The 25,569-nt window shown below is 43.2% G+C and overlaps 1 protein-coding gene across 2 annotated transcripts in view; it reads right to left on the minus strand.

The window, feature by feature from the left end:
* Window positions 1-25,569, minus strand: part of klf8 (Kruppel-like factor 8) — a 65,546-nt gene that overhangs the window by 13,221 nt on the left and 26,756 nt on the right. For both annotated transcript variants that reach the window (XM_037749696.1, XM_037749695.1), the window contains exon 2: window positions 15,487-15,834. In XM_037749696.1, the coding sequence (XP_037605624.1) occupies window positions 15,487-15,834 (348 nt within the window). The remainder of the gene's footprint in view (window positions 1-15,486; window positions 15,835-25,569) is intronic.

Here is a 25,569-nt window from a genome sequence, read left to right on the forward strand (position 1 = left end):
TATCAGCTGACTCCATGTTTTCCACTCGTTCCCCACCCACCACCAACTCCCTTCCCTTCCCCTCCCAGTCTGTTCATCTTTCCATCATTTCGCCACCTCTCTCTCTCTCTCTCTCTCTCTCTCATGACCACACCTCTTTTCACCTTTCTCTCTCTCACTCCCCCGCCTTCCCCTCCAGCATCTCTCGCTCTTTACACCAACCACACCCTTGTTTCTTCCCACCTCACCCTCTCATCCCTCATTTCCACCCACTCCCTCCCGTATTTTTCCATTCTGTTCTCTTTCTTTCCTCCCCTCTTTGCTCCTCTTTTCACGGTTGCTCAGATTAAACCCACAACTCTCTGCAAAATCCCCAAAAGAAGAAAAAAACCTCGCTGGACTCCTGCAAACTCTGTGATGTGAGCGGCAGAATGAGAAAGAAAGAAATGATGGAAGACGGAAAGAGAGAAACTTTCTGATCAGCTTTAAAATGAGGATGTATAGCAGCTCATTACCCAGAGGACACTCTGTTGATTAGCTGACAATGTCCCCTCTATATCACCAATAAAGACCACCAATCCTCACCAATCTGGATTTGAATACCAACACAAAGACCCTCTGTCTGTTGTCTCCGTTTCCACACAAAGGCAAGAACTTCACTTGAAAGTACATCGTCACCTTTCACTCGCAATTTCACAGCAAAAATTTGCATTTGAGACAAAAGAGCCATAAAATAACTGTCCCTGAAACAATCACAACGATCTGCCGGGGCACCTTAAAACAATAAACTCAACGTGTCTGGATGTAACATGAAAAACAAAAAACGCTCGCTGAGCTCGACGTGTTGCAGTGGAGCTCACTACAGTGCTCTGTTTCCCCCCCCTGCTCCTCTCAGTTCAACTACTCCGCCATAAAATGGGTCACCCAGTCTTCGCCTTGCAATTAATTCATGTGATCTCTAACTTGAATGGAAGCGGGTAGCAGCTGTGACTGCAGTGGAGAGAAAGATGGATGTGTAATATGTCCAGTGGACTTTAATCGTGCTGTTCTCACACACATAGATAAAAGTGATTTAATACAGCTCTGCTATCAGTAACCTTATGTGGCCCCTTCACATGGTACAGTATCATTATGGAACAATATATCCAGAGCGAATGAAGCTGGAGCGTTTCATCATTTCATCAGAGCTGCTTTTTTTATTTTGTCCTCCCTGTTTTTCTCCCAATTCTGTCGTGTCAGGCTACATCCTCACTTATACATTTTTGTTTTAAAACGCACAGCTTTTGCTACGTTAACAGCTAGCATCCACACTACTACGGCATTCTCAAGCCCCTAAAACAGAGACATTTGAAAATGCTGTTGACGCCGTTTTAAGATGAAAAACTCCAGGGTTGTGTTTTAGTCTGGACGGACAGTCGATGTCTAAAAGGTAACCCGCAAATTGCAAAATCTGATCTGAGATCTGCAAAAACTCTCACGAGACTCGCTGTCCGATGACGTATCCTAACCATAACTATTTGAGATCAATGCCTAACATAATATATTCGATGCAACCAACTGTGCTGCTTCCTGTTTTACACCAGCACGCGCATGCCCAGTGTACATGAACGCTCATTTGATATGCGTTTTCAGACGTGGTAGTATGGACTGAGATGAATTCTGAAATGGCCCTAAAACGCTCATCTGGACGAAGATTGTTTTCGTTTTAAAACGCCGTTTTGCCAGTGCAACGGCAATGCATACTCATGATAGGAAAGAAGTCTATCGCCTATTTTAGTGGGTTTTCACCTGTTTAAAAATCTGCATATACGTGCTAGTTTTGTTGAGAAAAGGGCAGAGAGGTAATGACCTTAACACAGACCATCAGTGAATGTCATAATCACACTTAAAATGTCTCTTTGACAGTTGATACAATAGATTACTTATTACTTTATCTGTACAAACCACAGCAACCAAGTTCAGTCTTAGTTTATGGGCTGTAGTTCTGCTTCCCAATAAGTCCCTCCTCCTGAGGTCGGACTTTCTAATGACCCAGGAACTATCAGGTAGAGTCTGCAGGGTCGAACTTCAACTACTGGTCCAACACAAGCTTTGCTCACTGCTACACATCTACAGCATCATTCAGAAGGCAAAGAAGCACCGCTGTGAGTATCAAGATTAGGAATAAGTCTGAGTAAAGCCGATTCTCTCCACTATTAGTAGCCTCTTTACGTCTCCTTTCTTTTCATTCAAACATCACACAGTCAAAAACATCACCCCTTTAATCCATCAGATACTCCTAATCTTCACGGTTCTTCAGATACCATGAAATGCAAACAGGTGCATGCAAAACTGACTTTTAGTTCCTGAGTATTTGGGCCAAAAGTGAGTCCCCATATGGAGCCAACAGACTTGGTAACACTACCCCAAAGCTGCTGCACCTACACTGGCCTTTGGTGGAGAATACGATCTGAGTAAAAACAGTGAATTCCACCGAAGCCTTAGCCTTAGGCTTTCAGTCCGTGTCACTGTTGTTGTTTATTTCAACAGGAAGAAATCAATAGGTCCCCAGGTGACGCAAACAATACTGTGACTGTACATGTTAAAGGTGAAGGGAGGATGGAAGAAGAGATGAAGAGAGAGGCACCTTTTGGTATTGATTTGCTGGGAGTGTGTGTGTGTCAATGTCATCCGTGATCAACACTATTAATTCAGATTATTTGGGGGGTGTGAACATGTGTGCTGGATTTGAATGTGCATGTACTTTCTGTAACGATATCCTACATGAAGGAGGATATGGAAGATATGATAAAGCAAAAACAACAGCTGGGGGAGATATCAACCGACAGGCACGCAGCCCCGCCCAGCACACACACACACACACACACACGCACACACACAGCTCCACCCCGTTACAGCCTGACCCACCTCAGGAAACCCCGACGGCCCCCATCCTGCAGCCTCCTCCTCCCTATCTGTCTCTCTGGTCCACCCACCTGTTAGCAGGCTGATCCCAGCACAGCTCACTGCGTCCGTTAACCACGCTAACACGTGCTAATGTTACCTAATAGCAGTTGTTGACTCTCCGGGTGCTTAGCAACTCGTTGTCCCCACCCGTCCACACAGGATGGCCTCGATCCAACCTTGAAGCTAACTTGAGTATTAATTACAGCAGCTCAGTGCACATACAAGAACTTCAGCTTACCCCCCAATTAAAAGAGAAATCCACCTTCAGTTGTTCAACATGATATTATTACAGCACTGCGGTTAAGAGGTTAACTAGAACACTCCCAAAAAATAAGACAACCTGTGTAGGAAATAGGGGAACAGATGATTCCTATTAAGGTCTAATTATTCTTCTGTAGCAAACAGCATATTGTCTCTGCACCTTGTAATTAATGCTACCACTGATTTTGAAGTATACAGCAGTAATAAGTATTGAAGAGTTGTATTTGATAAAGCATAACTTAGGAGCAGCATTAGTCCTGTGTACTGGCAAGAATCTGGCAATACGTATCATGATACAGGGGTAACGATTCAATATATTGCGATACTGTAAGCATGGCGATATACATACAGATTTTTTAAATGTAATTTTAGGAAAATCATAGCAAAAAGACCAGAAATATCAGTTTAGAATAGACAAAAATAACACATTTATACTGCATGCAAAAAACTTATGATCATAAAGTGGACATGTCTGTAAAGGGGAGACTCGTGGGTACCCATAGAACCCATTTTCCTCCACACATCTAGAAGTCAGAGGTCAAGGGACCCCCAGTTTTGCCTCGTGAAATTTTGCGTAACTTTAGAGCGTTATTCAGCCTCCTTCTTGAAACTAACTTCCCTCTAGCTTCATCCTCGGTACAACCTCCGAAAGATCAACAACACAACACAACACAACATAATATTGTGATACTCATGCGTATCGATATTTTCTTACACCCCTACAAACACAAACAGAGAAACACGTGGCACATTGTCAGTTAAAAGTGCCTAAGAGTCGTAGTTAAAGCTCATTATGAACAAAATTAAAGTAACTCGTTCCTCTTGCATTTTCTCATGTTAGGCTATGTGCTGTACAATGATCACTTTGCTTAAGGACAAAAGAAAAAGTACCGTATTAGAAACTTCCAATTTTAGGTAAATACTCAACCCAACATCACTTATCAACTTTTATGTCTGTTACCTAGCAACCAACACTACGTTTCTCATCCCGCCAGGCTAAACAACTTTATAACAATTGTTTTTCTCATTGAAATGGAGCAAAATACAACGGCGTGCACTTAACTTCAAGACAGAGGAGTTTGAGGTTTTAGTAAGAGAAATCTAAAGATGTTCTTTTTGGGAAATTTACAACAACGCTAACTTGGGAGATAAAAGAGAGAGAGTGGACTAAAATACCAGACGGTCGTATCCAGCATGCTTTCAGCTCTTATGTCCAAAGAGCAGAAGAAAAGTGGTGGAAAAGTTAAAGTTAGGTTAGTTAGGTTCTCCTAAAGTTAGGAGACTTTATTTCAGATTTGGTGAAGTCAGGATGCTCGTGTAAAAACACTTTTCCTATCTTAACTTAGGATAGGAACATTGACTTATGAACTGTTGATCTGTAGACAGGGGAATGTAGTAGAGCAAGCAGCTCTGCAACAAACACATATGGATGTTATTACTCTTCACCTTTGTTTTCACTTCCAAACAGGTACTTTACAAAGCTGGGCTAAACTGGACTTGTTTAAAACCTGTCTGTTTGTGTTGCAACACCCCATCCACCCATCCACCCATCCTCCCATCCACCCATCCACTAGCAGCGTCTCCACTCCTTGTGACACTACGCTGAAGATGTTATATCACGGAAGTGATAGCAGATACTACAGATACAGGTTGTAAATACAGGACTTTCCTGTAAGTGAAGACGTTGAAACATTTCAAATGCGTTTGATCGGCAGCTTCATAAAGCATGAATCAATTGTGTACTTTAAGAATGATGCCGTTGGCGTACCCAAGAACTTCACGCTTAATTTGTTTTATGATTAATTTCCTTCCTTATAAGAATGTGCCTCTACTTGTTGCATCCAGCTGTGAGATGAAGGTGTAGAACTAGAAAGAGAGCCTCACTTTAGTTCACAGGTCACAAGCTCATTCCTCGTCATGCACGACCTCAGTTGACGCCTCAGGATCACTCGTATATCAACAACGTCTGTAGCAGTTCCTGTAGAACGTGCGTCTCTTTAAAGTCACTTTTCAGCGCCCTCTTTTCAGGTAACAAACCGTTTCCTTTCCTCCCTTTTCAGATGTAATATCACACACTAAATGCAGGCTCTCAGCGCTCTGTGAATAAAACAAAAAAACACATTCAATGTCCCAGAAAATAAGCTTTTCAGTGAGGAAAGCCTTGGGTTGATAACCGAGCTATTCATTGGCACTCTAATAAAGATTACAAATTACAACTGCTCTCCTGAGTTAAATGCCCTGACGAAGATCTACAGTCGAAACATGCTGGCTTTTTTATTTGATTTAGTCAATATAATAAAGGCTTTTTAATATTTCCTTCCTCGATGCCACTTGTTCTAATATTTTGGAGTGCCTGGTTTGCTTTTAATCGCACACAAAATAAAGCCAATAGTGTGTAAAGAAAAGCTTTTAGTTGACTAAGATTTCTTTAGTCGATTAGTCGAAGAAAGTCATGAGCACATCTCTGGTAAACACCAGATTTAAAGTGGTGCTTTGGTGTGATGCTTTGTGGAGAAACTCAAGTTTCACAGATCTGTCGATTAAATCAACTAGTGGACGACAGCCCTACATTTCAGAGTACACTTCGTCAGTCAGTTCTGAATCAAAACACACACACGCACTGCAGGGTTGTGTCTACTTCCTGTCCCAATCAGAGCTGCTTGTTCTACTTCCTGGAAGCTCCACTCTGCAGGAAGTGGGCTGCCAACAATGACATCATCACGATGCACCAGCAGAGGGAGCTGCATCAGTCCAGTATCTGCACTGCATCCGTCTACCCCCCCATCCCCACAACATCTCCCTCTCTCTCTCTCTCTCTCTCTGCATCCCAAAATTGTGAATGTGCTGTCCTCTGAATGGATTGAATGCTCAACACACACGCACACACACACACACACACATACACACTCATGCTAAAGCCCTCCTGGCAAAAGCACAGCAAATAGGCCTCTAACCTCTCATGTCTCATGCTCTCACACACACACTCTCCGTGTGTGTACATGTGTGTGTGTGTACATGTGTGTGACTGTGTATGTGCTGTGGCCTGTCTTTGTGCATGAGTGCTCCTGTTTGCTGGAGGACAACTGGCTTGTTTATGTGCATACATCAGTGACACACACACACACACACACACACACACACACACATGCACAGAGAAATACACAATGAGGCCCTCTGTGCATGTGTGTGTGTGTGTGTGTGTGTGTGTGTTTGTGTGTGTAGAGAGAGAGAGAGAGAGATTACAGGGCTATTCACTGTGTTGTGCTGGCAGGTATTCAGTGTGTGTGTGTGTGTGTGCGTGTGTTCGCCTTTGGCTGAAGCAGCGAGTTAGAAAGAGAGAGAGAGAGAAAGAGAGAGAGAGAGAGAGAGAGAGAGAGGACGGGGGGCAGGGAGAGAGAGAGAGAGAGAGAGAGAGAGAGAGAGAGAGGTTTGGAAAGGTGGAGGAGGAAGAGGAGGAGTGAGGAGGGAGGGGGGAAGAGGAGGGGAGGGGTCAGGCTACACAGTCTTTTCGGCAACTCCCGCCAGAGCCGCGGTTGCCATGGTGACGGGGCGAGCGGAAGCAGAGCCTCCCTCGACATATCCTATTAGGGCGAGAGAGAGAGAGAGAGAGAGAGAGAGGTAGGGAGGAGGAAGAGAGTGTGAAAGAGTTTGAAAGAGAAAGTAGAAGAAGAAGAACGATGGTTGGAGGTAGAGAGATAAAGGTGTGCAAAACAAGAGTAAGAGATATTGAATAAAGACAGGAAGCCATAACGAGGCCGCGAGAATGACCTTTGACCTTGTTGTGACACGGCGACAAACACCAGTCAACTTGTATGAACCATCCACCCCGTTTAATCGTCTCCTCTTTCTTTTCGTCACCACCTGTCCTCTTCTCAACTTACAACCACCAAACTACCAAACTGCTCCGTGCTGCTCAGCGGCCAACGGAGGTATCTTTTAAAATAGTAATCAGATCACCACACATGTCCTCTCCTGAAGTCTCAGCTTCTTTCTCTCTGACGTAGGACTGTCAACCAGCCAAGAGTTCAGCATGGTCTCATGCTGTTGTGCTCTCATGCTGTGTGGGAGTTGTCATTGCCGCTGTATAGCCCCTTTCACACATGCACTGCAGCCCTGAAGTCATCTAGATATCATCTGGAGGAAGAGCTGTATGCGAGAACGCGAATGTCCGAATCATTCGGACCGGACATTAAACACACTTTACAAAATCTAAGTAAAGGCACGACAAACCAGCTCACGGTCGGCCGTCAGACAGTTTGAGCCCGTCGGTGAGCGTCTGTCGACCTACTTTTTGCTGTATATCCTGCACCGTCGGCTCTAGTCTGCCTGTGTCTGAGATTTTTTGGCCGATTCAGCATGTTGAATCAGCGGCAGAGCCCGTCGGTGAGCTACATCACTCTGATTGGCTGTTCAGGTTAAGCGAATCAGTGCACAAGAAGAGAAACAGAAGTGAGGAAAGCAAGCCAACGAGTAAAGTCAAGAGGAAAAACACAGAAGGCTCTTCTCATTTTTCATCTTCATTTTCATCTGATCATTCCAACACACGGATATTTTCACAGCAACATCTGGATTGAAGCTAAGTGGTGAGTGAGAGTGGTGTGTAAATGGTTGGCAAACGCCGCTTTGTTTCATGTAGGTATCATAACAACGGCTTGTATATCCGCCGTCCTCGGTCTTCCTGTTTCCCTTTTTTGAATGACGAATACAGACTACCGCCGCCTGCTGGTGTGGAAAGTTATCACATCTCACGTAGCCGCAAAACATATGTGACAGTCGGCTGTTGGCTGTAGTCTTTGCGGTGTGTTCAAATGCAACTCAATACAAAGACGACGTGAAGCGACGCAACAGTCGGCCTTCATCGCCGCTAATTTTTTGATGTCGGCTTGACCCAATGACCAAATTTCTAACTGTCGGTAAGGACCGACGCCGGAATCATCAGCTAATTCAAGGAACGTCAAGAGACTCGGTTGTTTACGACAAAAATGACTAACCGGCTATGTGACCGCAGTGTTTCGCCTAAACCAAACGGACGCTACGTTCAAAATCACATAAAGTTTCTTTTTACAAAAGGTGCAGCTGCCCTTACAAAGTACGTCCTGTTGCAAACAGTTGGGACGTACTACTTCGTCATAACATTGCACCTTTAACTCTGACCCTCTTGCTCCTACATCCGTTGTGCAGAAGATTGTGGGTCAGAACAGCCAGAACAGCATGCTGGCTTGCATACTGCAAAATGCAACCGGATGTAGTAGGACATCCTGGTATTTTTATCGCATACTGCATTTGACATATTGAGGTATGCTAAATATTTATCTGGCATACGAAATAGTAGTATGGGTCTTTCCAGTAGGTGTGAGGCCCCTCCCCACGTCTTGGTGACTCCTCCTGGCCGACCCCAGCAGGCAGTCAGCTGACATGGGAGGGTCGTTGGCTTGATTAAGCTCACCTGGGTCTTCCAGGCTATAAAAGCTGCTCCATGTGCTCACTGTCTGTCTCTACATTCCTACAGCCACCTCCACCCTGCAGCACCTTCTGTTGGTTCTGCACCTTCAACACTTTTATTTGTTGATCTACACACTTTATTGTTCATTTAAGTTATCCTTAGTTCTGGTTAAACACTCAACAGAAAAATAATCTAACTGAGAAAATAATAGGCGGAGTAATCGATAATGAAAACAACATCAGATGCCTACTGAGTGTCTTTATTTGGAAATGCACGCTTGACCGAGATTGAGGAATGAGACTCTGTTACCAGTCGAACCAGCACACATCTTGATGTTTGTTGTACATATTTCCTTAAGTATCGTCAGTGTTAATGTTTGTTAACAATGATGATGCAAACGATTTGAGTTAACACACCAAAGGTCGCATTAAGTGGGGACGTGAGGCGTTTAAGTGCTCGCCGGTTCCCGGCGGAGCGAATACCAGGAGGACCAGCTTCCTGGAGACTTTATCTTTGGACAGGAAACTCCACTCCCCTCTGTTCGACGCAGCCACAGAGGTGTGGTCAACACACACACACACACACACACACACACACACACCCTCTGCTTAATGATGCCTTACGCAATAGTACTCCACCCAGCCCCCACCCTTCACTAACCCAAACCACACCATGCCACAACACACACACACATATAAGGCTCTGACAAACCCCTCCCCCACCTCCCCCAACCCCTCACCGCCTCATGAGAACACATATATATATATGTTATATATAATATAACGTTTTTAAAATCAGCCAATCAGGAGTTTATTTTCTATCAGCGTTCGTGAGGTTGAATTACAGGTCACCGCTTCCTTCACACCCGATGCTTCAGCTTGATGATACACTTTCTGAACAGTCAGTTCTTCTATTCTGCTAAATACATGGCCAACTGAGACGATCAATAAAAGTGAAGAACTGAATCAATAGAAACCTTCAAAGCAGCATAATAAATCTATTTTTCATGCAATGTTTCTGCAGTGTAGAGACCCCAAATTGTGCATATAAAGTGTTAATATTCAACAACTGGGGTATCAGAGAACAGTGAAAACACATTTTCATTTTGTACTTTTAAAAAAAAAAAAAGACTTCCAAAAACTTGCAGTCAAAAATCAGAAACGAATAAATAACTGTGAGAACTTTAGATTCATATTTTACTAGAAATGTTACAGTTTTCTGTTTTTGTTGTCAGACTAAAACTATGACGAAGGAGTAAAACAAAAATGTTAATCTCTAAGATTAAAGTGATAAATTACAGAAAAAAAACTCACAAAAAACTTGAATATTCTCTGAGATTATAAAATCATAAAATTGTCTGAGACTCTGAACACTTGAGGTGCTATAAAAAGACATTGCATATGTATAAATTGATAAAGTAAAAGGCTTGATTTTTTGTCTGTATGTAGTCAAAGATGACCTCAAATCAAATACAAAAATCCAAGAATAAAGATTTTCCCTCACAATTTAATGGTATTTTCTTTTTCATTTATAAGGGTAACATGATTTATACTTCTTGTGAATATAATCCAATTAATTGTATTTTCATATATGTATATGTATAAAAATATGCATGACATGTCAGTATACTGTATATAGGTGCATTCACATCAGATGATTACAGCTGATACAGTGGCCGTAATATGTCGTCATAGAAAAATGAAAATGCACTTGTGGAGAGAATCTTGTTACTTGCTGACAGATCCAGGTAAAATTGGGCGTCGTCTGCATAATTGGGATTTTAATGTATGACAAATCATACTGGTATGTACAGATGCAAGTTACCGACGAACACAAAGTAGTTCATGTCACACTTGAAACGCTTGATCACTTTCTATAATTGTAAAATAAAAACAGATAAAGTTTGTATTATGTGTACTGAAGTTGTACTGAAACATAAATCCAGCCGTCATAGAGCCAGACGAGACCGATAATCGGTTTCTTAGTAATACTGGCGTCCCTCTTGAGAGCAGATTCATGGAAAGGGTCTGTTGTAAATGATGACTGAGCAGGTATTGCATCATGACCTTTGGAAGTCTGGGCAGGTATGAGGCAACTTTGATAAGTAAAGCTTTAGAAATGTCAAGATGTGGTGAGCACAAAACAAAAACAACAGGAGCATCAGCTGACCAACTGATATATCAATGGAAATGAATGTCAAAAAAGCAGTGAGAGCAAATCAAAATCACAGCTTTGCATCCACCTAGCTGCTGATTGGCTGACAAACAGCAGTCTCTAAATCCCTCTTTTTCCTGGCTCATTTCCTGCTCTGATTTCCTCATCTTTTGTCCAGAATTAGGCCGGTTAAGTGATACCAAAACTAACCAAACTTGACGTGAAAACTCTCAATCCGCTCATGAATATGACACCAACAAAGTGGAACTGAACATGATCCTCCTTTCATCGGCTAAAATGAGTCTTAGCGGGTGAAGTTCATTTAATTTATCAGCCTCTGCAAAGGTGACACGGAGGGCTCATTTCACTGTTACAAACTATTCATTTACAATTCAATTACTTCTTAAGACTCTGCACACATAATATAGCTATGGGCTTAGCCTATAACCTCAACCACCAACACCCAATCTTAATCCAATTTTAACCGAAATGAAGACAAACCACCACAGGGGACACTGGGAACTTGACCTGACCATGTGACCTGCTGGGAGCGCACTGTCTACATGATGTTGCTAAATTCTAACTTAAGAGATGCAAAGCGGAGGACGAAGAACAGCTGGTTTCCTGCCCTGCATGCGACTTCCCTCTTAATGTTACCTCCCAGAGCCAATCCCACATCCTCACACACCATCACAAAGGAAAATAGAAGTCTGGATTGGGGGGATTTCGAGGATTGTGGGTCCAATTTGACATGACGGGGACCCAAAGAGCCAAGAGTTCAAACTTCTGACCAAAACTCGCAGCTTCCAGGGAGGGAAAACTGTCAAAATGTGTCATAGAGGAATCAAAATATTCTCAATTTTTAATCCATAAAGGTTTCCAGTGGCCTCAGGACTTGTGAGGATTAGTTTCTCTGCTGCTCCAGGAGGTGAATGGAAGGAAATGTACTGCTCAAAGTGGATGAATGTACCTGAAGTATTCATCTAAAACAGCTCCAGACTAATTATATATAGTTTTATATTCTATAAAGTCACTTGCAATTTAAAAATCAAAATGTACTTTTGGATAATGTCACTCTACAAAGTGTCTGCTAAAGCGTTAGCAGGGAGCAGAGGAGTAAACAATCTTTTGATTTTGATGTATGTGTTCTCAAAACCTCAAATACTCCTTTGACCTTCTCAATTGATTGCAGCCTGTTTGCAGGAAAAAGCGTATGAATGACACGATAATGCGCAAAGCATCTAGCGTGCAATAAGAACGTCATTCTTGCTTTTGGCGTGTCATGTGTACGCCATTTAGTCTGTACTGAGTCCAATGTAAACGCATCCACGTAAATATGGGAGGTGGATGGGTCCAACAAACACAGGACTTTCAACCAGGAGACCCGTGTTTTGTTGGTGACGTTTTTTCCGTACTTGTGTTATGTTGTCCAACCATGAGGTTTTTCCAAAACCTAACTAAGTAATTTTGTTGCCTAAACCTAACTGCAGCTGTTACCGTAGTTTTGTTGCGCGGCGTACAAATGACACGTGAAAAGCTTAAAATGCGTCCTCATGACACGCAGAATGTAATGTTGTGCTATTTATACGCCTTCCCGTGAGATTGGGTTGCAGCTTGTGTGGTCATAGACAAAAAAAACATCTCTCCACTTGCCTGGCATTTCCACTAAAAAGGCTGTTAGCACTGTTTCCTAATGAAAACCAATGGTGGCAGTTAGCCTCAGTTAGCATCTCCTTTCTGCTAGATGTACAGAGCCAAGTGGGCCGGGGAAAAAAAACGTCGAAAGCAACACAGAGGAAGACAAAATGGATTCCTTATCTGACCGTCCACACCCTCTCCACCTCCTTCTCCACCTTCACATCGATCTCTCCATCTGCACTCTTTCCTCATCTCCTCGCCGCCAAATTGTTTCTTTTTTTCTCTCCCCATCTTCGCCTCCCTCTCGACAGTTTCCTCTCTTCATACCTCACCCATCCATCCTCCACCCCATCCAGCTGACAACACCCTTCCCTTCCTTCCTCAGTACGCAGGCCGGGTTAACGGCCGCCATGGCGTGCCTGTGACACCTTATCATTACCGCTCACGCCCTTTATTCAATACCCTCATGTGTCTCCGATTATAACAGGGTACAGGACCTACCTATAAAGCATGAAAAGGTGTAGCAACATGCCCGCGCTGCCAGGGCGACATGCAAAGTTTTTATTACATGTGATTATATTTAATTAGCATTCAGAAAGTCTAGCCATCAATAATCATTATGTCCTTAATCACAATGAAAACAGCAACCAGCCGGCACAAACAACACTCGTAAAAATGAGTTAGTCTCTTCTAATAGCCATGAAGGCGGCCAGGTAACCATGCATCTTCATCACTAAGTATATTTTTAATATGGCCTTTTGGTAGACAAGAAGTAGACCAAATAATGTCAACGCCTAATGATAGATCATATAAATTCCCAAAGGTATAATCCACATTAAAATGTTGACAAAGGTGTTCAGGACAAAAGGGCCGGAAACTCCCTTCATCCTCACAATCCTCAGAACAACAACTAGTTATGAATAGTTTCTGGTGCCGTTTAGTGTTTGTTTACATCAGTAATTATTCTAAACACTGCAGGAAAAACGCTATGAGCAGTGTGTGTCTGCCAAATAAATGTAATGTAATGTAAAAGACATATGGGAATTTCTGGCTCCAGACATTGCTGAATGATTAGAGTCCAAAATGCAGCTGCAAATGCTGCACATTACTCCTTCAACTCTATCTGGAAAATCATGACTACATGTGCCAAACACAGACTGAAACTATAACCAGTAAAGATACGACGGACATACAGTAGCAAATTACAGTATAGAGGAGGTTGACTGACACTTAAGTGGCACAAAGGAGAATAAGTTCATGTAGAAGTGGGGAGATAACTTCAAAGTCTTTTGCTATGATGTGTTTTATTTTGTCGCTTTGTCTGGCCGTGATTTAAAGGCTTGGACTTTGTCATGTTTATCTCAATGTATCCTCCGTATGATATATGGACGCACGTTTTCCTACAAATGTCCACCAACACATGACGAACATGTCAATTCCCGCTCGTCACATGCTTTACAGTCTTTTGAAAATAAACTTCCGATTATGTGGATTACATGCAAATTGATTTTGTGGCTTATATAAACAAATTACAGTGCATTATCTTATTTACACTACCCAGATCCTCTGAGACATGTAAATCTGAGAGAGTAAAAAGTCATATGTAAAAATAAAAAAGAGAAGTCGACTGAAAGACACGGCATTACAGGAAAAAGATGAATCTCTGCGCTCCAAATTAGCTTCATCTACTACCCGACATTCAGACTGAAGCAGTTTGATCCTGAGAAATAAAACCACTGGGGCATTAAGGCGACATTGTGCCGGGTAACCCTAACAGGAGTTTCTCTTTAAGAGGAGGTTTTCTCCTCAAAATGATTCACACAGTCTCTTGTCAGGGCGCTTTGGTGCTGCTCTGACCTCTGACCCCTTCATTGGAGCTTGCTCGGCCCATACTCTCCCTGAAAGTCACTCAGGATTAAAACAAACTAAAAGGTCAACTTTGCAAATGCAGAACCACAAATGTCAACACGCTGTGAGAGCAATTAAATGTGTTTTATGATTTTCTACATCTTTTCCTCCATCCGTCGGGACGACCTGAGCTCCAGACTCCTGACATCACGTCGACAGAGCAGAAACACTCCTCAACACTCCTCAACATCTTTACACACGCTGTTCCATAGAGTCGATATAGAGGGTTCGACGTTTTGCTCAAAGGCTCTCCAGCAGCATTTACTGAGGACAATGAGGGGGTTCCTCATTCACTTTCCCTTTCCAGAGATTTCCTCCTGGTGTGCTGACCCTGCTGTCAGAGGCCAGCTGCTGACGCTACCATTGTTCAAACATGAAAATCATAAAGGATCAATCATTTATCGAGCATAAATTCCAAACATTCTTTTGTTTTAGCTCCTCAGATCTGTTTCATTTCCTCTCTTGGAAATCGACAGAATAACAAAGCTGTGTTATTCTTACAGATTATATGAACCATTGATTAGTTAATGGGGAAAAACAGCTGACCAATTAACTGAATGCTTTTCTTTCTGATATGAAAACTCAGCAAACAAATCAAGTCAAGAAGTCTTCTTCCTGTTTTTCCTTTTTTGAATGATGAATACAGACACCCGCGGCTTTTTGGCCAAGATGAAAGCGACGTGAGGCGACGCAACAGACGTCCTTCTAGTTCTTTGATGTCGGTTTGGCATGTCTGGGGATGGGCACATTTGTTTTTCTTCCAAATAGGTTTGGCTACTTTGGAGGTTTGTTTACAGTCTGATCGTCTGACCTGTTTATTGCGTTTAGCCTTTGGCGATCTTGTCGTGTTCCCAGATCTCCGCAATTAAGGTGGCGAGTACGCTGTTATTATTACAGAAAGGTATGTCGTTTAATTGTGAGATTGGTGTGAAATTGAGGCCGTGGTTCTGATTTGACTCCCTTAAGTTGGAACACTAAGAGAAGTTAGAGTCGTATCGTTTGACAAATTAATATTCGGTTAATCCCATCGATAGAATGAACTCAACGTGATCAAACACACCTGATAGTGAGCGATGGGAGTCTGCGGCCACACCCGCCTGACTCTCATCCTCATCATCAATCAACAAATCAGCTCCACCCAACCTCCCCCTCCTCACCGTGCACTCCATCTCCTCCGGCTCTGGTTTGATCTGTACAGACGGCATGACTGTCTCCTCCTCTTCCTCCTCCTTCGTCTTCACAGACTGTGTCGCCACTTCCTCTCGCTCCTCCTCGCCTGCTTCCTCCTCCTGCTTCTCCTGCGGCGGCCGAGGCCTGGTCGCCGGCTCCTCCTCCTCCTCCTCCTTCTCCTCCTCTTCCCGGGCTCCCGGCGGCGGTGGCGATGACGACGGCGGCGGCGGTTGCTGCTGCTGCTGCTGCTGGGTCAGGGTGCTCTGTTTTGCCGGGCTCTTCTGCTTCTTCTGGGCGCCGACGGCACTCTTCTTCTGCTTAGGAGTCGACTGGCACTGAGGAGGAAGAGGAGAAGAGACAGAAGGTGAGAGGGATCTATGACAAGCAGAGGAAGAAGGTAGGGAAGGAGAGGAAAGGGGGCTGAGGAGGTGATAGTTGAGGAAGGGGGGGTGGGGAGAAATGGCAGAGAGAAAAACAGGGGAGGGAAGGGAAGGGTGAGAACAATGTAAAAAAAGAAAAAAGGCCAAAACTTCCAGGCCAGGGGGAGAGAGGGTGAAAGGAGGGGATTTGCTAAAGGATTTGAAGAAGGAATGAGGAGTAAAGTGAGAGAGAGAAGGAAGCATGAGAAGAGGAAGGGAAATGTGGAAAAGGGAGGAGAAGAGATAAGAAGGGAGGAAGACAGGTAGGAGAGGAAGTGAGACAGGAAATGGCATGCTAGAGTTTGGAGGAGGAGGAGGAGGGGAAGCATGGCTCCAAGCATTACCTCTGCTCTAAAAGCTGGCTAAAGAAAACCTCTTCTCAAAAATCTGCCAGAAGAGGGGGGTAACAACACACACACATATACACTCACACACACTCTGCTTAAAAAGAGATAGAAAATGAAAGGCAAAGAGAGAGAGAGAGAGAGAGAGAGAGGAGGCAGAGAGACAAAGGCCTAATCCTGAGGCTGCCAGTGAGGGAATGAGAGCGAAAGAGAAATAACAGACAGAGTAGGGAGGAGTAGCCGTGGACTGACCCCTCCCTCCCTTTCAGAGCAGGCAGGCGGACACACCCTTTTCTGGAAGCCGAGCGAGAGACACAGAAACAGAGCGAGAGAGAGAGAGAGAGAGAGAGAGAGAGAGAGAGGTGTGGGGAGTGCCGAGGCAGAGGGACTCGACACACACACACTTCTAGCAATGCACACACCCCTTCTTCTTCTTCTTCTTCTTCTTCTCTGTCTCCATTTTCTCTCCATGTCCACTTCTTCCTTTCTCTGACATCTAAATGTGCTACGACTCTATCTGAGAACAATGTTGAATGTTTCTAAAGATGTAAATCATCTAGAGCCTTCCTGGACTAAAGAAATTCTTCGATTTGTCGACTAACACTCAAGAGTTCCTCCATAAAGCATCGCTTTAGATCTGGTGTTTCAACGTATCCTTATACAAGGTTTCGTATGATATCTTACAAAAAGTTATTCTTCATTTTTCGTGCGTTTTCCTATGAATGTCCAGCATCAATTTCTTCTCCAGTCTTTTCAAAATAAACTTCACACGTCTTCACAGGAAACACCTTCCTTAGGTTTAGGCAACAAAAATACTTGTTTAGGTTTAGGTAAAGATTGTGGTTTGGCTTAAAATAACACCAAAAGTGTTACGTGATAAATAAATCAACATCGACTTCTGGTTTCACACATGGGTGTGTCTGGGTGAAAGTCTGGGTGAAAGTCTGGTGTGTTTTTCTGATCCACCTATCCACCCCGTCCTCCTCCCTACGCGCCATTTGTCACTCTTTCTTGATTAATTTTGTGGGATATATACGACTTATGGTGCATTACTTTTTGTAGGTGTAGCTCTGAACGGTGTATGACAACAGCCTGACCAGATATGTGCTCATAAGTTTCATGGAAATAAGTCATTCAGCATGAAAAACAACTAATCGACTTGTGAAATCTTAGGCAACTAAGACCAAAACGACAAAGAGTGGGTGGCACTAAATCATCTACTTGAGGGTTTCCACTGAATGCCAGCGTGGTTCTGTGCCGATACCAAAACAATACATACATTATGTTGATCTACAAATGCTTTTTTCCATTTAACAAAACAAGTCGAAGTTCCCAAAATGAGAACTGAATCGAAAAATTGCCAGTATTATGATCTAAATCATAGAAGAAGAACACGTAAAGGACAGAATGAATCACAGAGAGCTTTTTGGAGATGATTTAAATGATTAAGCAATTATGGAAATTACGCTAAACCACTCGATTAATTGGCAAATCAAAGTGATTTAAAGCCGCAGAAGTAGTTTCATGTTGTAATTTCAGTCTTCCGACAATATTGTCTTCAAAAAGCAGCAAGACAATTTTAATGTGATATTAAATCAAATCTATATTTTTCTCTGTACACCGACTGAGTCAGCCGACCCGACCCGCCGCCGGGTCGTGTCCCACGGTTTGAACACTGCTGACCTTCACTAGTGGAAGTTGTATAAGAGGATGACTTCCCTTCCGATGTTTCTCTCTTCCTCTTTAAGCTCAGCTGTTGCTGATGTGAATGCGGTTACAGACGCTGTTTCAGAGGAATTCTTTTGTTTTCTGAGTTGTGGTTTTAAAATCTGTGAGATCTACACGTCCACACTTGGCCTTGAATGTGATACATCTTGTCGGGTTGCCCAATTATGTGGCTCTGTTCACACTAAAGTATCGTCCGTCACACTCACCGATCCAGCGTGGCTCGATATTAATCATCGTGTGGAGGCAAGTTTCAGACAGGAAGTGATGGTGAAGTGACTTCACACCTTTCTCACAGAAAGACAGACGCTCAAATACAGAAAGAAGTTCTATACTTCCTGTCTGTATCGACAATCACGGGAAGATAAAAGTTCAGCATTCAGTAATAAAAAGCTTTTAGGCATTACAAGTTGAATTACTGTATTCTAGACTAATTGTACTTACTGTCCTGTAAACTTCACAAATTGGAAAGATTTTCTTTCTTTCTTTATCCTGAATCCAGTGCTGAGACAAATCCAGGTCAGTCTTAAAAAAACAGACAGAATCACTGGACTTTCCTGCAGGGAGGTTTTAATCTGTTCTTTAGTTGAGTTTAGTGTGTTTAGCTGAGCCGGTTACTGCAGGCAGACTGTTGCAGGCCGACATGTGACCCAGCTCCAGTGGATTCCACTGTGAGGTGTGGCCTCAGCCAATCAGTCTGGGTGTGGCTGCGAGCACTACCCCTCCCTCCCACACACACAGAGAGAGAGAGACAGGACACACACACACACACACACACAGAGAGAGAGAGAGAGAGAGAGAGGACACACACTGGTTTCTCAGTCCCATTGTGATGGGACAGAGCCCCCTCTGTGTCTCTAAACAAAGGTAAAGGCCACACCTTCCCCCCCACACACAGCCACGCTCTGAAAGTACACCAAACGGCCTCCATGAAACATTTCAGAGTATCTTAATACTTTACTTTCTATTTCTTTATCCAAAATGTGTCCAAACAGACCCTGTAACACCGCTGAGTTTAACAGCAGATGTATTTTTTTTACATCAGGTTTTGCAGCGCTGCTATTTCAACAATCACAGAAGAAATCCATGTGGTTTCTACACCGACAGCAGCAGGAAATGGACCACAATGCACTGCAGATAAAAGATTTTGGGTGTTTCATCATAAGTGACTTTGGGCTTGTTTTCCGGAAATGTTGCTTACAAATATTGGTAGTCGCAGGTTGCAGTTTTTGGGGGCTTGTTTCTAAAGTGTAGTTTAGTTATCTGGGCTCCTGTCTCTCTCCTCTATACCGGTCTAGATTGTCCTGTTGCAGGATCCATACACAACCCCCGCAACCGCCACCGCCACCACTCAGAGTGTTGTTGTAGTGAGGCAAATCTTCACGGGGTTGATGGAGTTTAGCTAACAATGCCCGGTACTAAGTTGGCGAAATATGGCAAAAAGTACAACAAAGACTGGGAAAAAGAGAGTGGATTTAAAGATTGGATCTGCCCTCATGTGGGGGACGATTCAAAGGCGGTTTGGCGTTTTTGTAAATGGGATATACGAGCACATCAAGCCGATCTAGTTGGGCAAGAAAGAACAAGGAAAATGTAAAGTTACAAGCTAAAAAAAAACATGAAACGTTCAACTTCTTTAAGTTTAGTTCAAAAGAAAAATGTAAAGTTACAAGCTAAAGATGGATGCAAAAAAAGAAATGCAACGTTCAACTTCTTTAAGTTTAATGTATGCAACTAATCAATGCATGCAATCATTGCATCATAAATATGAAGTGATCAAGTGGCTGCTTGTCTCTCTCATATTGTGGTACAGTAGGTAGGTGAGGTCGCTTGTTTTGGGCTTTTTTGGGGGGAGAGTTGCTTCCTTTGGCTGGGCTCCTGGGCTCGTTTCTACGGACCTGGTTGCTTGTTGCTCTCCCCAGATCTGGCAACACTGACTGCAGCTGCTCTTAGCATTCACACACCTCGAACCCGGCTGGAGGAGAAAACACACAATATCTGGAAGCCTCCTAATGTTCTAAGAATGGGTTTCCATCAGGGGTTTCACAGAACATTGCATCGGTCAGCTGTGGTTTTAGCACTGTGTCGTAGTAAAGCAGTGGCAATGCCTCCTGCGAGAAAGCAGTCGCGTTGTTACTGCAGTCAAGTCGTTGTTACTGCAGTCAAGTCGTTGTTACTGCAGTCAAGTCGTTGTTACTGCAGTCAAACAGAGGCTGCGTTCCAAAACACATACTTTTTACTTGTAGTACATCCTGCAGCTGCCCTTACAAAGTACATACTGTACATATAACTGGGACATAGCTTAGTCTTAAACATTGCGCCTTGAACTTTATCCCTCTTGCTCATATATCCGTCGCATCAGGCTGTCATCAGTCTGCGCTTTTTTGGTAGCTCAGTCGATGTGACGTATCTTCTACGACGATTGTGGGTCAGAATACCCAGAAAAGCAAACTGCATAATGCAACAGAAGGTAGTAGGACATCCTGGTATTTTTGGCTTACTGCATTTGACATATTGAGGTATACTAAAATCTTTTTCTGGCATACTTCTGGCATAGGTAATATGGGTATTAGAACACACTGTTTGATTCATTTTTATACTTGTATGTGTTGATTTCCTGTCGTTGTGGGCACTTTATCACTTTGGATAAAAGTGTCAGCTAAACAAATGTAATTGTATACCCAACTTCCTGTGTAGTTGTATATAGAGTTAAGAAGATGAAACGTGCAGGAAACAGGAAGTTATGCAACCCCCTACATGTAAATGATGTCTGCATGAGTGAAAGATGTTCAAGAAGTCTGGATTACGAGAATTAACGTTAATTAAACATCCAGAATCTGAAAGGTCCTCCGATAAATGTGTTCCAACATTGTTACAGTGAATTTACAACTTGTTCTTTCGTCCGTCGTCTTCTTTTTCTGTTCAGTTTTTCGGTGGTTTGTTCCTGCATGATGTTTTCAAACCGTTCCCCTCGGCCGGCCTTGTTATCACTTCTTCTCTTCTGTAACTGACCACTTCTTTCATGTGAAACCTGCCCTCTCTCTTCTGTGGATGTATAACATGAATATAAATGGCTCCCACCTCAACAATCAAACCATCCTGAATGAAATCAGAACGTCCTCGTCACCTTCTTCTAATCCCTCATCAAGTTGTAAATTGACCCGACAGAGAAAATGCAAACTATTGTTGGTCACAGGATGGAAACTCAGGAGCTGCTTCAGCTCACCTCACTGAGCCAAATCACATTCTGTCTTCCGCGTTTTCTCATCGCCAAGATTTTGGGGGGAGAATTTCCGATGATACGAAGCACCTCTTCTAGTTGCGAAAGCATCATTGTTAACATTTTTAGGTGAGTGTCAGACAGTCTTGAGGAGGGAGGATTTGTTTTTGTCTGCTGGAAAGAGCTGAAGGACAGCACAGCTGAAGGGCAGAACTCCAGCAGCGGCTTTAAGGAAACATTTCTACACCGTCACATACAAATGATCTCACATAAATCTTCATATGCAGCGACAATAAAAAACAGAATGTCTGATATTTTCTCTACATCGCAAGGCCTTAAATTCTGCGTATTTATCTTTTATAACTCGTGAGTATCTTATTTACAAAGTCCAAAGTAAATCTGTTGAAAAGGTTTTGGATTGGAGGAGCAGAGTGCTGCAGCCAGACCTGGATCCAATGGGATTTGCAAATAATTCCTTGTTTAAACCTAATGTGGAGCTAAAGCTAGGTGGAGTTCAGACAGAGCCACGTAAGCAGTAAATCACAGAAAAAAATAAAACACACTCAATTTTTTAAGTCGTCTGAACTTTCTGTAGCTGTGCTGCAGCGTAACAAACCACACCCATTCATCCTACCACCCCGAACAGAACCAAGCAAACACTGACAATCTTTGGCAAATCCCACTTGATCCACATCTGCTGGCGGACGAGGCAGTCAAGGGGAAGGACCGTGTGTGTGTGCGTGCGTGTGTGCGTGCGTGCGTGTGTGTGCGTGCGTGAGTATTTGTGTGTGTGTGTGTGTGGAGAAAGCAGCACTAATGAGTAGTGATAGTGGGAGACTGAGTGAGAGTGCATGTTGTATGTGTGTAAATGAGGAGTGACAAGAGTATGTGTGTGTGTTTGTGTGTGTGTGTGTGTGTGTGTGTGAGTGGGGGGGGGGGTCTCACTGTGGAGTTCCAGGAATAAAAAAGGGTGGGGTGGGTGTGACCCTGTCAGCCTCTGATCCCACCACAGGAAGTCAGGGTGGGGGTAGAGGGGGACGAGTAGGACTTGAAGACGGACAGACGGAGAGAGAGAAGACCTCTTCACTGAAACTGTGTCACTGCTGAGTCGACAAAAGAGCGAAACCTTTCTATGACCCCACCCACATTCATTCAAAAGCTGAATTACAACCTGATCAGATGAGGTTAGTTCTCTAGAAGCCACGGTGAACTATTCTTTTGCTTCCAAGTTCCAATAGAGTGTAAACTAGTCGCCTGTTTTGGATGGAAAATATAGCTGAAGCCCTAAAGGTGTGTTACTGCCATTGACTGTATATAAGAAGTGGACGTAGTCACCGTGACGTCACCCGTTGACTCAGAAAGTCAGACGAACCTCACCAACCCCAACCTCGACATCCAAGACGGAGCGCATCAGCAGTAAAGAAGCTGCAGCAAATACTGTTTATTAGCACTTATAGTCTTATTTGTGTCTCGTTAAATCAGTCATATGCACACAGTATACTGTCCGACTTCTATCTGTGGACATGTGTGCTACGGTGTTTGTGTGCACAAAATACCAGCTTGTGAAAACAGCAATAGCTAACCTGGCTGGAGCAAACCCCGTTAAGTGTTCCGACTGGTTGTACCGAAACACGGTCAACTCGGGTGTGATGTCATTCCCAATTCCCACCCCCGATTTCCGAGGTGTCTTCGGCTGCTGGCTGCGGTCGGGAGGCGATAACGTAACTCGTTGAGGAGCCCCACTGCTGAAGCCTGCGCTGAGCAGGAAAAGCCAACACTAGGATCAGCATTGATTCATGGAGAGACCTTTGTCTGGTCAGCTAACATTACTGCCAAGCAGCTGAAATATAGAGTGATATTGTGGTTTTAGCTGACGTCTGTCGTCTCACTGTTTTGAGCGCTGCTCATTCATGTCTATGTAGAGCGAGCAAGCGCAAGCTCGACGCTGACTTTCGTTGATTTCAAGGCCACAGGTGTCGCTGTTAAGCAGCATTTCTGAATCTTACAAATAGTCCCTTTAAACGTCATTTATTAAGCAAAATGACATTAACATTCGTTAGTTCCAGCTTCTGTTATGTGAGGAGTTGCTCCTTTTCTCTCTTTTATAGCATTGTTAATAGAATAAGGTTGGGTTTTGGACTGTTGTGATGATAATTCGTTCACAACTTTTGACATTTAATAATGGAAAGACAAAATATCAGTGAAATTAGTTGCAGACCTAAAAATCCCCATATATGAGGACTAGATGTGTCGTTCTGCTGCCGTCCACTAGAGGATCTGTCTCCGGGCTTCAAACAGGCCAATCTCAACATTTTTAAAAATCTATTTTTAACCGGCGAAGGCTGACTGAGCGTGAACTGAACACTCTGCTTCATCCTCATACGGTCCCACACATTCACACCCGCTCAGAACAACCAGTCTGTTACTGCCGGGCCGTAGGGAGCCGAGCAGAGCGGAGGAGTCGTGTCTTGTCTGGATTTGTCATTCACTTTGGTCTGGGATTCAAACGCTGTCACTGAAACAATGAATGGGATTTAAGACAATACGTTTAATTCATCTACTAGCTAAAGCAGAAACATTTAAATATCTTTTGATTGGTCATTTTTCTGATGTGGGACCGCAAAAGATGGAGACCTGACAGGAGAGGTTCTGGATGCACTTACTGCAAAAAATGACAAAGGAATACACTAATAAAAATAAAGGTGTGATCGTCTCTCCCTCTCACCTGTGGCTATGTGATTTAATGCAGTTTTTACACAGACAGAATGACAACACGTGTATCGTGCGATCAGATGTGTGATCACACAGACAGCTGGAAGCAACACAAAGTTGGATTCTGGCAATTGCTGCTTCATTACAATATAAGACTGTGTTTTCTAATTTTGTCTTATTTGGAGAGCGTTTTATATTCTCAGTAGCACAAGGCCAAAATAGAAAGAACTCCATGTGAGCAGGATGTCGTTTAACTTGATTTGGACCAAAACAAGAACACTGAATTACAAAGTTTTACATTTCATGTAAACATTTGTGACGTGTTCTTAGTGACATTTGTAGCATGTTTTCTGTACTTATGTTACGTTGTTTCTGTATTTTATTTTTTATTTTTAGTCCAACTGTGATGTTTTTTTCTCGAGACCTAACTTAGTGGATTTGTTGCCTAAACCTAACTGCGAACATTTCACATTAACATCGTGGCGTTAAATGGCACGCGAAAAGCCTGAAATGCGTTGTCATGACACACAGAAATTATGTGCTATTTACACGCCTTCCCATGAGATCGGGTTGGGAAGACAGATCGGGATGACGTCTTTTTGCTGCAACTTGGAACATGGGTTTTAAACGTCCCTCATTTACCTTCACCAAATGGGAACTGATCAGCAGACACAGTCCAGTTACTCTGCTAATCTCAGCCCGTTAAACCTCTGTTCTGTCCCTCTCTGTGATCACATATACTGTGTTTTATTAAAGCCAAATTCATCATTTTGTTGTTCTCATTCTCGGAAATGAAACAAGCATCAAATAGTGATTTAATAGCCTCTCATTAATACTAAAATCATTCATTTATGATCACGCCGTTGTCCGACAATATCAAGATACGTAAGTGAGCGCTGTGCTAATTGATCGGCTACACTGACATTTAAAATGAGACGTCAAAAGAAAGTTACAGGTGACTTTAGTGTTTTGCAAAATCTCTTAAAATGTTCCTGAAACACCAAGCCGGGGATTTAAGATGCATCCACTCTGGAGACCATTTTTTAAAAAGTTCAGTTTTTAGGTGACAAAAATGCTGCAGGTTGTTTATTAAACTGGCTTACTGTAGACGTACTTTTTAAGACCGTTACACACCGGAGGCATGACGGAAAAACGACGCGAAAATGCAAAATACTCACCTACGAATATTAAAGGTAAGAACAGAAGGAGTGGATCTGGTCTGCGCTGCTTTTGTCAAGGTTGAAAGGATTAATAAAGTTTGCCGTCTTGGTTCAGACTGCGGAACCTCCGTGTTGTTGTTTCATAAATACAGGCGCAACTCAACCCGTTCCACACAACAACGTGATTGGTTGATAACGTTATAAATTACGCCGCTTCTTCACTGCATAATATTCACCAACCCCCCGGTGTGTAAAGACTTAACATCTGGGATATTGTGATATTTTAATTTAATATTTTCTGACAGACATTTCTAAACATTTACACCAGGACTCTGTGGGGAAATAAAAACTCTTGCTGAGCTTATTTTTTACAGTGCCTGTGAGAGAGAGGGTGGGACAGAGACACTATCTGGGTCAGTGCTGCCTCTCTCCAACACCCCCGGCCCTGTGTGTGTGTGTGTGTGTGTGTGTGTGTGTGTTTTGGGCGGGG

This window comes from Sebastes umbrosus, chromosome 17, assembly GCF_015220745.1.
Source record: "Sebastes umbrosus isolate fSebUmb1 chromosome 17, fSebUmb1.pri, whole genome shotgun sequence".
In the NCBI taxonomy this organism is placed as follows: domain Eukaryota; kingdom Metazoa; phylum Chordata; class Actinopteri; order Perciformes; family Sebastidae; genus Sebastes; species Sebastes umbrosus.